Source organism: Haemorhous mexicanus, chromosome 9 (assembly GCF_027477595.1).
Source record: "Haemorhous mexicanus isolate bHaeMex1 chromosome 9, bHaeMex1.pri, whole genome shotgun sequence".
Taxonomy (NCBI): domain Eukaryota; kingdom Metazoa; phylum Chordata; class Aves; order Passeriformes; family Fringillidae; genus Haemorhous; species Haemorhous mexicanus.
Genome location: NC_082349.1, coordinates 30,609,645 through 30,622,605, shown reverse-complemented (window position 1 = coordinate 30,622,605; position 12,961 = coordinate 30,609,645). Strand labels below are relative to the sequence as shown.

The 12,961-nt window shown below is 42.7% G+C and overlaps 1 protein-coding gene across 1 annotated transcript in view; it reads left to right on the top strand.

Moving 5' to 3' along the window:
- NOTCH2 (notch receptor 2) overlaps positions 1 to 12,961 on the top strand; it is a 97,008-nt gene that overhangs the window by 42,168 nt on the left and 41,879 nt on the right. The window contains exons 6-9 of the mRNA XM_059854796.1: positions 8,291 to 8,524; positions 9,322 to 9,477; positions 10,875 to 11,063; positions 12,195 to 12,308. Coding sequence (XP_059710779.1) covers positions 8,291 to 8,524; positions 9,322 to 9,477; positions 10,875 to 11,063; positions 12,195 to 12,308 — 693 coding nt within the window. The remainder of the gene's footprint in view (positions 1 to 8,290; positions 8,525 to 9,321; positions 9,478 to 10,874; positions 11,064 to 12,194; positions 12,309 to 12,961) is intronic.

Here is a 12,961-nt window from a genome sequence, read left to right as displayed (position 1 = left end):
TTCCATTTTTCCTGGAGCATTTCTCATAGATTCCATTTTCCTGGAGCATTTTTCATAGATTCCATTTTCCTGGAGCATTTCTTATAGATTCCAATTTCCTGGAGCATTTTTCATAGATTCCAATTTCCTGGAGCATTTTTCATAGATTCCATTTTCCTGGAGCATTTCTCATAGATTCCATTTTCCTGGAGCATTTCTCATAGATTCCATTTTCCTGGAGCATTTTTCATAGATTCCAATTTCCTGGAGCATTTCTCATAGATTCCATTTTCCTGGAGCATTTCTCATAGATTCCATTTTCCTGGAGCATTTCTCATAGATTCCATTTTCCTGGAGCATTTCTCATAGATTCCATTTTCCTGGAGCATTTCTTATAGATTCCAATTTCCTGGAGCATTTCTTATAGATTCCAATTTCCTGGAGCATTTCTCATAGATTCCATTTTCCTGGAGCATTTCTCATAGATTCCCTTTTCCTGGAGCATTTCTCATAGATTCCATTTTCCTGGAGCATTTTTCATAGATACCATTTTCCTGGAGCATTTCTCATAGATTCCATTTTCCTGGAGCATTTTTCATAGATGATTCCATTTTCCTGGAGCATTTCTCATAGATTCCATTTTCCTGGAGCATTTTTCATAGATTCCAATTTCCTGGAGCATTTTTCATAGATTCCATTTTTCCTGGAGCATTTCTCATAGATTCCATTTTTCCTGGAGCATTTCTCATAGATTCCATTTTTCCTGGAGCATTTCTCATAGATTCCATTTTCCTGGAGCATTTCTCATAGATTCCATTTTCCTGGAGCATTTCTCATAGATTCCATTTTCCTGGAGCATTTCTCATAGATTCCATTTCCTGGAGCATTTTTCATAGATACCATTTTCCTGGAGCATTTCTCATCAATACCATTTTTCCTGGAGCATTTCTCATAGATTCCATTTTCCTGGAGCATTTCTCATAGATTCCATTTTCCTGGAGCATTTCTCATAGATGATTCCATTTTCCTGGAGCATTTCTCATAGATTCCATTTTTCCTGGAGCATTTCTCATAGATACCATTTTCCTGGAGCATTTCTCATAGATTCCATTTTCCTGGAGCATTTTTCAAAGATACCATTTTCCTGGAGCATTTCTTATAGATACCATTTTCCTGGAGCTCTTCTCATAGATTATTCCATTTTCCTGGAGCACTTCTCATAGATTATTCCATTTTCCTGGAGCATTTTTCATCGATTCCATTTTTCAGTGTTTCCATGCAATTTTTCCCTTTCTGTTTGCTGAGGAGGCTCACACAGGAGCATGAGGAAACTGAGCTTTGAGCTCATGTTGGGTTACACTGTCAGTGCAAGCATTCTTCTTGCATTACAAGACAGAACTGGACAGAGGAGTGTCCTTTTCCAGCCAGCAGTGGCCTGCCAGCTGGCATCCTGAACATGCACACCTGTGGTTGGAGAGGAGAAGGAACTGCAGGGTCCTCTGGAGTGTGGCACTGGTGACCTTCTGCCACGATTAGATTTGGGCACATGTACAAATACTGATCCTTATCTCTTAGTCCCTTCTTGAGTCCTGATAAGATGCTGTTCACCTTCTCACTTAGGAGTCCTTTGAAACTTGGATTAAAAATGCAAACAGTTCTGTTGAGCCATGCTTTTTTGAGCTCCACTGGTTGTATTCAAAACCCATACAGCAACCTTTGGAATATTTTGTGAATTAAACTACTCTTTCAAAGAGATTTTGTCTAGATCTGGTTTATAGCTCCCAGGCAGCCCTTTCAGGAGAGCTAGTGACCTCTTTCCTGTGTGCTGTATCTGAGATAAGTGACCAACTTCTTGAGCTACTGAGTGAGTGGGTGATGGCATCAAAGCTTCTTGAAACCTGATGCTCTGTTTCCAGTGGGTCTCTTAAGACCCCAAGGACCAGTTTGTGGTTCTCACCAAGTTCCTTTCCAGTATCACTAAACTTGTAAGATATTCTGATTTCCAGTTCAGTCTGAGCCCAGTGCTGGGCTGGTTGTGATTTTGAGAGAAATGGGATATTGCCATCTCCTCCCAGCTCAGTTTGCAAGGAGCTTATTTTTTTCTTTTTTCAAGGCACAGGAAAGTATTTGCACCCTTTGCCCTGCAAAATGTTTTTAGTGATTAAGCTGTATTAGATCTGCTGTCAGGAGCTTTAGCCTCTGATATTCCAGCTGTGCACCAGCAGACTTTCCTGCTGTTAAGAGGCCAAGAAAATGTTCTCCTTTTTAGAAAGTCTGTTCTGCCAAAGATCAAGTCCTCTGCTTGAACTGTCTGAGGGTCCTGCAGGATCAATGCAGCTGGAATTGAGGTTAATGCAAGCCCTCTAAGGTTTGGTAGGAGATGTCCTGTCTCCAGCTTTTTGGAGATGTCTGGTGCTGCTTTCCAGGGTGGCTGTTTCACTGACTGCTTTGTTCAAAGTAATGCTCCTCCCTTTTGGTGTGTAGCATTGTTCCAATTTTGTGTGCTGCTTTACCTTTATAAATCAGGCTCTGTTTTCTTTCCAGCATTAAGAAGGAGAAGGGCTGGCTGTTTCTCATCAATGAGATCTGGTACAACTATTTGAGGGAGGCCTTGAACCTGAGTCTGCCAAAAGAGAAGCTCCTGGAGTTCCTTGCAGTTCCTGAGGCTCTGAAAGTGGGAGCAATCAAAGCAGCAAACATGTCTGACTTACTCCCTCTGGCTTTTCTGAGGGAGGGGAAATATGCAGGAAGTAACTTAGTTTCATAGTGGGCAAAAAGTGCTAAAGTTGAATGCTGTTCCCTTTTTCTACTTCTAGTTTTCAATTCTGAAATACCACATGGACTAGCTGTTTACTTTGTACAAGGTCACTGAGAACCTGAGTCGGCATTTTACTCATTTCCCAGGCTCTGCAAATATCAAGGTCAGGCTAGGTTTTCATTACCTTCTTGGAGTAAGTTGTGTCTCCTTTCTTCTTGTCTTTTGTGTGTATGTTTCCACGTTTCCATCAAAAGATTGTAGGTATATTCACACTTCACTAGTTCAGCCTGTGTTTACTGCATGTCTTTTAGAAATGTAATTGAAACTAGTGAGAGCACAAGGAAATAAATACCTACACAAATGTGCAGCTAGATGAATTAACATTGAGTAGTTGTAGCTTTCAGGGGTGACTTGGGTTATGGACATGTGTGTTACACTGTGCAGCTTGTACAATCCATAATGGACTTTGCCCTTGGAAGTTGAATTTCTGTTCTGTGAATGAAAGATTTGATTCTTCCTAAAACTGATAACAAGCAGAAAACAAGCTTGCCAACTACATGGCTACAAATGAATAGATTTTTTTTTGTAACAGTTAAGTCAAAGCAGCATCCCATAAGTAAATTGTTTCAGAAATGAGAACTCATCTCATTTGGTTTTAAATCTAACAAACCTCCCAGAGAGAAGCCCTCAATTAGGAACAAGGTCTTTTCATTGAAGTACTCAATAGTAAAATGCAATAGTTAATTTTTCATTTATGCCTCTTCATAGATTGAATTGGATTTCCTTTGTTTTTAAAACAAATTGCATTAAGGTGCAGCTCTGATTCATATTCATCATTAAACACAAATACAATTGTATTGCAAAAGGGGCATTAGAAATTGGAGAAGCCGAGTGAGGACCAGATTCAAGGAGCTCAAATGTGGTATGTGTCTTCCAAATAAGTTCAAGTGCTTGAAGAAGTTTAAGCTCTGTATTCTTCTCTTGTGGAGGCATTGATTGACCCTTTAAAAGTTTGTTTTAGTTTAGGGCTGCAGAAAAATGGAATAGCCAAGAACATAGGGTTATTGCAAGGACATCAGTGATGTCACTTGGTGCTTTCTAGAAGTGGAGAGTGAGTACTTGTAAAAAAAATACTGAAAAAAGGCCTAAGTGTTGGTATTACCAGTGACACTAAAAAGGAAGTCAGAACCAAGCCCTGAGAGTTTGTATGGGCAATTAGTTAGCCTGTCTTTGCTTAAAAAAAATCACAAACAACAATAAAAACATCCCCCAACAGCAAAAAAGATACAAATTAAAAGCATGTACTCCCATGCTCAATCACCCTCGCCAAAAGCCCAGAGAATGCTGCATCTTGTATGTGGAGTGGTGTTGCATTTTTGTATGTGGAGTGGTGTTGCATTTTTGTATGTGGAGTTGTGTTGCATTTTTGTATGTGGAGTGGTGTTGCATTTTTGTAGGTGGAGTGGTGTTGCATTTTTGTAGGTGGAGTGGTGTTGCATTTTTGTAGGTGGAGTGGTGCTGCATTTTTGTAGGTGGAGTTGTGTTGCATTTTTGTAGGTGGAGTGGCGTTGCATTTTTGTGTGTGGAGTGGCGTTGCATTTTTGTGGGTGGAGTTGTGTTGCATTTTGTATGTGGAGTTGTGTTGCATTTTTGTGTGTGGAGTGGTGTTGCATTTTTGTATGTGGAGTTGTGTTGCATTTTTGTAGGTGGAGTGGTGTTGCATTTTTGTGTGTGGAGTTGTGTTGCATTTTTGTGTGTGGAGTTGTGTTGCATTTTTGTGTGTGGAGTTGTGTTGCATTTTTGTGTGTGGAGTTGTGTTGCATTTTTGTAGGTGGAGTGGTGTTGCATTTTTGTAAGTGGAGTGGTGTTGCATTTTTGTAGGTGGAGTGGTGTTGCATTTTTGTAGGTGGAGTGGTGCTGCATTTTTGTAGGTGGAGTGGTGTTGCATTTTTGTAGGTGGAGTGGTGTTGCATTTTTGTAGGTGGAGTGGTGTTGCATTTTTGTAGGTGGAGTGGTGTTGCATTTTTGTAGGTGGAGTGGTGTTGCATTTTTGTAGGTGGAGTGGTGTTGCATTTTTGTAGGTGGAGTGGTGTTGCATTTTTGTAGGTGGAGTGGTGTTGCATTTTTGTAGGTGGAGTTGTGTTGCATTTTTGTAAGTGGAGTGGTGTTGCATTTTTGTGTGTGGAGTGGTGTTGCATTTTTATGTGTGGAGTGGTGTTGCATTTTTGTGTGTGGAGTTGTGTTGCATTTTTGTGTGTGGAGTGGTGTTGCATTTTTGTAGGTGGAGTGGTGTTGCATTTTTGTAGGTGGAGTTGTGTTGCATTTTTGTAGGTGGAGTTGTGTTGCATTTTTGTAGGTGGAGTGGTGTTGCATTTTTGTAGGTGGAGTGGTGTTGCATTTTTGTAGGTGGAGTTGTGTTGCATTTTTGTAGGTGGAGTTGTGTTGCATTTTTGTAGGTGGAGTGGTGTTGCATTTTTGTATGTGGAGTGGTGTTGCATCTTGTTTGTGGAGTTGTGTTCAGCCAGTCAGAAGGCAAGTGACTTTTTTGAGGCACCACACTGTGGAGTGCTGGGGCTGGAAACCTCTCTGTGCTTTGGTGGCAGCAGCTCGGGCTGGCTGAGCCAAAAGGATGTGAGCACTGCGAGGTTCCTCAGAGAGGGATCCTTTGATCTGGGCTGGGCCCCCTCCGAGAACAGAAGGAAAATCACTTTTATAGTAAGCAAACAAGTTCTTGATTATTTTTTCCTGAAGGGAGTGGGTTGTGTTGAGCTGTGAGATGCGTGTGGCTGCTCAGAGCTAGCCCCAGCTCTCTGACTCTTGCCAGGGTGGCCACTGATAAGGCAGCACTGCAAGCTCCTGAACAAACCACTTCTAGTGTGACAAATGCATGGTTTGTTAGTTCATAATGCACAGAGGTGGTTTACAGATAACAATAGCAAGGGATCGAGTTCTCCCCAACCCTTTCACTAAGCAAACCAGAAATTGAAGATTAATTCTGAAAACTCTACTGTAATTATCATTGCTGTCACAATTTTGTTATGGTTTTCCAAGTGATAAAATTATTGTTGTGAAGTAGTCCTACCAAAAAATGGAACATATGCATAGAACACAGTTGTGCAACTTATTCAACTTACTCTTTTAATAATAATTTCATTTCTTTGCCCGTAAGTGGGGAAAAAAAAAAAATCCAAGTCTCACAGGATCAAAGGCTAGGATTTATTTAAGTACTTTGAAAACAAAAGGAATCATGAGGATAGTAGATGGAGATGGTTAAGTTTGGATGTTTTTAGATTCCTGCTCAGGATAAATGTTTCAGTTTGGTGTATTGGAGGAGGGTGTGTCTGTGCTCTTGCATCATTATTTCTGTGCCATTAATAACCAATGTGACTTATCAACATCTGATAAGTATTTTTAATTTGGCAAGCCTGAATAAACTGGAGCCCAGGTGCATTGGCAGAGAAGACCTGTGGCCTGCTCTTGAATTTCTTATTCTTGGAATACAAGGGGAATTCCATGCAAATGTAAATGTGCAGCAGATAGAGTAGCTGGGGAAGAGAAATCTTGTGGTGGAAGCACATTTACCGAAGAGCCTTGACCCAAATAACAGAAAGCTGCTGGAAGCCAGTGAGAGAGGAGATGGTGTCACGTTTTGTCAGGTCACATCAGACAAAACAAATCTCTCTCTCTGATAAAGGGCCATCTTCTGATGCTATGTGCATCCTATCAGTGTTTTAGGAGGGGTGGCAAAAGCAAGTTACCAAGAAGTGTTAAAAAAAAAAAAATAAATCAAGCTTTCAGTGCTTAGAGAGCTTTTAATGTACCTGAAAGGAGAGGAATAGTTTATCAAGAAGAAGATTGTGGACTGTGACCAGAACTCTGTGGTTGCACATGTGTACCCATATGCCAGCCTGGGAAGAAATGAGCTGGTGCTCAGGAGGTTTTATCTGTTCAGGAAACCCAAAATTACTTGAAACTTCAGCTAAACAATTTTGGCTTAAAAGTAAACTGTGCAACTTTAATGGGGAAGATGAATAACTGCTGAAGCAAAATATTATTGCAAGTGGTAGGTTCTCCAGATTTTGATGTCAAAGCAAGATGGATTTCAGCAAAAAAATACTTCACTAAATGTGAATTGCAGAGCTTTCCATAGATGTGACTCTAAAGTTCAGCATCCTCTGAAAATTATTTCATTCTAACTGGTCCTTTGGTCCTTTTCCTTAAATCTCCCTGAGAGTGTACATCTGTTTTCTTCTCTCTAATTTCTCCGGTCGTAAGAACATTTTTCGATTACTTATTTTGTTACTGAAAAAAAAAAAGAAAAAAATTTCTCAACAACCAAGAAAGCCCCAAGTATTTGTGGTTGTCTGTACAATACCTGGGGCAAGGCAAATTAATATTTCAGATGGAAGAGTTTTAAGAGTTTTAAGTTTAATTCTGTTCTTTCTCACTGAGTAATCATCATTGAATAATTATACAGGAAAGAATTAAGTTCTCCTGACAAGTGTGACCTTGCTGCTGACCTGTTGATACTCCTTTGGCCAAGATTTTCTTGTCATGCCATCTTTTCTCTTAGTCCTTCTGGCTGCCCTGCAGGCAGCCCTTCCTTCTTTTTGCTTCTCACCTCCTTGCAGATGTATCTCCAGTGTGCTGCAGGCTGCCTGCTGGCCCTTGCGCTGCACCTTTTTAAGTAATTATTCTAAAGTCATTCTTTTAAAGTCATTGGCAGCCCAGCTCCTGCTTTGGAGTTGTTTAGGGATGCTGGTTGTCTTTTCCTGGTTTGATGACAGTGCTGTGGAAGTTCTGGCACTGGAGCAGGCTGGAGTTGAGGAGCAGCAGCTGGGGCACTGGAGCGTTCCCTTTGGTCACGTTGTCTGTGCGAGAACCCCCTTGAGTCCAAGCACCTGGGGTGCCTTTAAAGCTGCTCCTTTCTGTGCCCCAGGGTGGGAGTGACAGGGCTGGGGCGGTGGGGACAGAGAGCAGAGATCTCTGAAGGCAGCTCTTGGAACTTGTGGGTTAGTGCAGAGGGCCTGGGGGCAGGGTCCTGCTGGGAGCTGCCAGCCACAGCTCAGAGCAGGCCCCAAAGAGGGAGAGAGAAGAGCGTGGTAAAGAGGATGAGAGAGTGAGGAAGAGTAAAAGAGAGAGAAGTTCCCGTTACAATACCAGAAATCTTCTTATGTGCTGAACATTCTGATTCTCACTAACCAATCTAGTACAGCATACAAATCCTATAGCATTTACATACAGCCTGTAAGAATCATTACATTACCACACTGTGCTACATTTTAAACCCTAAAAACTCCTCTTTAGGCCCCTTCTGCCAAGCCAGCAGGGTCTGCTCTGACCCTTGGAGCTGCCTGCAAGCAGAGGGTATTGTTTCATCAAAAGGGAATTACCTTCAGCCAGCCACACCATTGTTTTCCAGTTGTTCTGTAACCAAGGGATCTCAGAGCTGCTTTCATTTCAATCTCACTTATAGTTTCCATATTCTCAAAATCTTTTGCCAGGCAATCATACTCATAAGGCTTTCCTGTTTCATCTTCCCCAACCCCCCAGGCCAGTTTTGCACCGAGGACGTGGATGAGTGCCAGCTCCAGCCCAATGCCTGCCAGAACGGGGGCACCTGTACCAACCACAACGGGGGCTACGCCTGCGTCTGCGTCAACGGCTGGAGCGGGGACGACTGCAGCAAGAACATCGACGACTGCTTCACTGCCTCCTGTGCCAACGGCTCCACCTGCATCGACAGGGTGGCCTCCTTCTCCTGCATCTGTCCCGAGGGGAAGGCAGGTGAGGGCACACGGCTTGCACAAGTCTGGCACTTCCACGGAAGGTGCTCCCTGCGGTTTATGCACTTGTTTAGAGTGGAGTGTTTCGCCACCAGGAGGAAAAGCACCGTCCGTGAGCAAGGGGCTGTTAAACCCCTCTAGCCCGGGACAAAGAAGTATTTGTGCCAGGCTAGAAGACTAACTTAGTACAGTTTAGGTTGCAAGGAAAGATCTTTTTCTAGCCCTTAGCAGAATCTGTATTTGCTTGAGAAGATGCACATGAGTGTGACTTGTTCTATGCCCTTTATAATAATTATATGAATCCAGAAAGCAAATTTAGATATTTTTTATGTGATTTTGTTAGGATCTGGGCATCCTCACTGGTGTAGTGGCAACATTTCTGGTTTAAGTTAGGTGAAAGTGTATCTCCTAACTACATGGAAATAAAAGTGATCTGCATATCTAAATTAAAGTGAGCTTCATGTGCACCTTTTCAGATGTCAGAAAAAAAAAAATCATGCTGGTTTGAAAGAAGAGTTAGTTAACTGATCCAAGAATGAGATTTTGATAATTGTCAGTCATTTTCCTGCTTCAGAAGTGCTGGACACACCTCTAAAGTAACAGAATTTGTATTTAAATATGATGTTCTGTAAGTGTGTGATGAATTCTTTATGGTAGTTCATGGGCCCAAGCCTGTTACAGGCCCAAGTTTCTCACTGTGGGAGTCTCTATCTGAAATAGCAGGACACAGAATTTGTGTAAAATACAGTCTGACTGCTTCATCCCTCTATTTTAATAAACTCTTGGATGCTTCTTTAGGTCTTCTGTGCCACTTGGATGATGCCTGTGTTAGCAACCCGTGCCAGAAAGGTGCTCTCTGTGACACCAACCCTGTGAATGGAAACTACATCTGCACCTGTCCCCAGGGCCATAAGGGAGCAGACTGCACTGAGGATGTGGATGAATGTGCAATGGGTGAGTTCCTGTTTGCTCTCTGTGAGTGCAAGAACACACATTTTGTCATAGCTTCTCCACATACTTGGGACTCCTTTTGTCCCTTTCCATTTCAGTGTCTTTAGGTGCATTTTAAACCTTGTGTGAGACCTGGGGCAAAGGGTCGAGCTGGAGTAGTTGTCCATGGAATATGAAAAGCAGGGGGATGCTTACCCATTCTTCCTTGTGCAAGAGGGCTTTAGCACTGTCTGGGGAGTGCCTGCACACAGATGTGCTAATTAAGCTGTCCCTTAGAGCTGCAGGGTGCAACGAGAGCACTGCAGTTCGTGTGGGAGCTGTTGCAGCTACAGCCTGGGTAGAAATATATCAAGGCTGTTTGACAGCCAGAATATGGCTGGGTCTTTTGAGTGCCTTCCAAGACTGGTGACCACGTGGGCTTTTAAAGCTGTAGTTCTCTGATAGCATGCTGTTGTGTTGTTTTGGGGATTAACTGGACTCTTACAGACTTACTCACAGTTTTGTGAGTGCTCGTTCATGCTTCTAGAGAGTGATGCGTGAAGGTAATGCCTAACCAGCACATGGAAGGCTTGGAAAGAAGCACTTCTTTGAATTTCGTTCCTCAGCCTGCCTTGGACAAGAGTGCTGTTCCTTTTTGAAAACACAAGGACAAGTTTGGCTGTTTTGTGGCTGTGGCGGCATCTTGTCGGCCTCAGGAATGAAGTAAATGTAAAATGTGATCTGGAAAGAAAGCCTTGAAAACATTATTAGTTCTCTAATCCCTGCTAGCTGATACTTTTCTCTTAAGAACTGTCATTAGTAATGCGGAGCAGAGTTACACCTCTGGTCCCTGATGGTGACAGCAATCCTTCTTTTTGCCCCTAACAGGCAAGAAACTGCCACTGTTTTCTTCAGTGGCCTTTCCCCAGAAGGATGAACAATCTTTCCCCAAATTATTTGCCAGGAAGGAATGCCCATGAAAAGACCACAACTAATAAAGAATGCTGTGGCTTTCCTGCTCTGGGGAGAGGTTTTCACAGAATCACAGAATAATGAGGCTGGAAGAGACCTCTAAGATCATCAAGTCCAACCCATGCCCTAACACCTCAACCAGGCTGTAGCATCCAGTGCCATGTCCAGTCTTTTATTAAACACATCCAGAGATGGTGATTCTATCACCTCCCTGGGAAGAGCATTCCAATACTTTATTATTCTTTCAGTGAAGAATTTTTTCCCAATATCCACCTATCCCTTCCCTGCCGTAGCTGGAGACTGTGTCCTCTGGCTCTGCCAGTGCTGCCTGGTGAAAGAGACCAACCCCCACCTGTCTACAGCCTCCCTTCAGGAAGTTGTGGAAGAGCAGTAGGAGAGAGAGCAATAATTTTGACACACACACACTTGTGTCTTTGCTTCTCTTGCAGCAAACAGCAATCCGTGTGAGCACGCCGGGAAATGCGTCAACACCGAGGGCTCCTTCCACTGCGAGTGCCTGAAGGGCTACACAGGGCCTCGCTGTGAGATGGACATCAATGAGTGCCACTCAAACCCGTGCCAGAACGATGCCACCTGCCTGGATAAAATTGGAGGATTCACCTGTCTCTGTATGCCAGGTGAGGGGAGGTTCTGACAAAGATGGAAGAGACCAGGAGGCAGAGCTCAGGGAGGGCTGCCAGCTCTGCTCAGGTGGAACACAAACCTGCAAAGGGCTGAGGCTGAATGGAGAGAGAGAGCCTGCTGTGGTGGCACCAGCCAGGAGGAGCTGGCATTTGTGTGTGGGAGGGAGAAAGCAATTACAGGGCTGAGAAAGAAACCAGCCTCTGCATCAGCAAGGAAGTCAGCCTGCTGAGCTGAGGATGTGTGAAAGTATTTGTTACTGTACCTGGTAAAGTGCATGTGCAGAGTCATCTCTTTGGGAAAGCAAAGCAGGTGCAACCTTTTAAAGAGTGACTCTGTTTTGAGGTATGCATGTGGCAATTTCACATAATGGTGTTTGGGGTTTTTCTGTGCTTAAAATACCCCAAATAATGCGAGCTCCCATTGAACCGAGGAAGTCCTTGTAAAAAAATCTACTTGATTGAAACTGTGCCTGTAAAATTTGCATGGCCAATGTAACCAATGACCAGTGTTAGTCTTCTATTTTGCACTCTGATAGAAAGGGCTGAAAAAGAAAAGGATGCAAGTTGCCAGTTGCACAGACTTATAAAGTATTAAAATCATAAATATCAATAAGGAATTGTGACTCCTGCAGGAGATCAGATAATACCATGACAATTACAAGGAGTTTTTATTAATATGGTATTTATTGATATATAATATGTTTTGAAAGGTGGAACAGGAAAGGCTAGTCCCAAGTATTTCCCCCTTCTTAATGTTTTTCTTGTACTGTGCCATTAGCTACAAGCCCTTGAGCTAAAACTATCTGTTGTGTTTGTTTATATACCTTTTACCAAGTAATTAACATGACCCCTTCTCAAGTGGAAGAAACATTAGATGTGAATTCAGCATTGACTTCTGCTGTTGCTGGTTAGGTGAACATCTTCAGCAACAGTGAAACCTACCCAGTCAACATCCCTTTTTAGCCTCTGGTGTATATTCTTACCTCATAGTTTCTGTCCTGGATGCAAATTTGCAATGATACTCTGCTCAGACTTCCAGCGCTGGTGTAAAAGAAAGTTACACTCTCAAGAGCACTTTCTACAGCCTTCAGTCACCTCTTGTTATTTATTTTAATTTTTTAACAGGTTTTAAAGGAGTTCACTGTGAAGAAGATATTGATGAATGCCTGAGTAATCCCTGTGTGAACAATGGAGTGTGTCTTGATAAAGTCAACCGCTTCCTCTGTGTCTGCCCTCCTGGTGAGTTCTGATCTCTGGAAGCTTTTCCTGCTTGGCCCTCCCAAGAGCTGCAGAGAGGTTGTGGGTGAAATGTTTCTTGTGGGTTTCTGTTGTTCTTAGGGCAGTACCTGTGTGAGCGAGTTGCAATCACTATTAAGTCAGAATAGTTTCATGTTGGCTGCAATAATATTGTGCTGTAACTGGGTGAGCATTGACAAGCACAGTTGGACATCTCATCTAAAAGGGCAGCTGTCAACAAGAGCTTCTGTTGTTGAGGAAGCTGTAGTGAGATTCTCAGCATATTTTAAAGATCAGACCCTCTGCACATCTTTGTCTTTTTTCTGAGGTTTTTAGGCAGAAGCTGCTTTTGCATCAGTATGGTTTATGGTGCTTGCATGAGGAGAGAGATGAATTGGGCTCCGCTGGAAAAGAAAAAGAGCTGAGCTGAAGGATCAATGTTAGCTGTAGAGTGAATATCTCTTCTTTTCTTCATGGGTTACAAAAAATTTTGAGTTCAGAATTTACATGGCAAAAGCCTGCTCTGCAGCCCTTCTTACTGACTAATGGTGTTCAGGCTCTTGCTTTGGTTCCTTCCTCCAAGAAGAATTCCTCGTGGGTTTTTATCCTCAAACTGCCCAAGGATCTGCATCACCTGATAACACCTATCAATACTT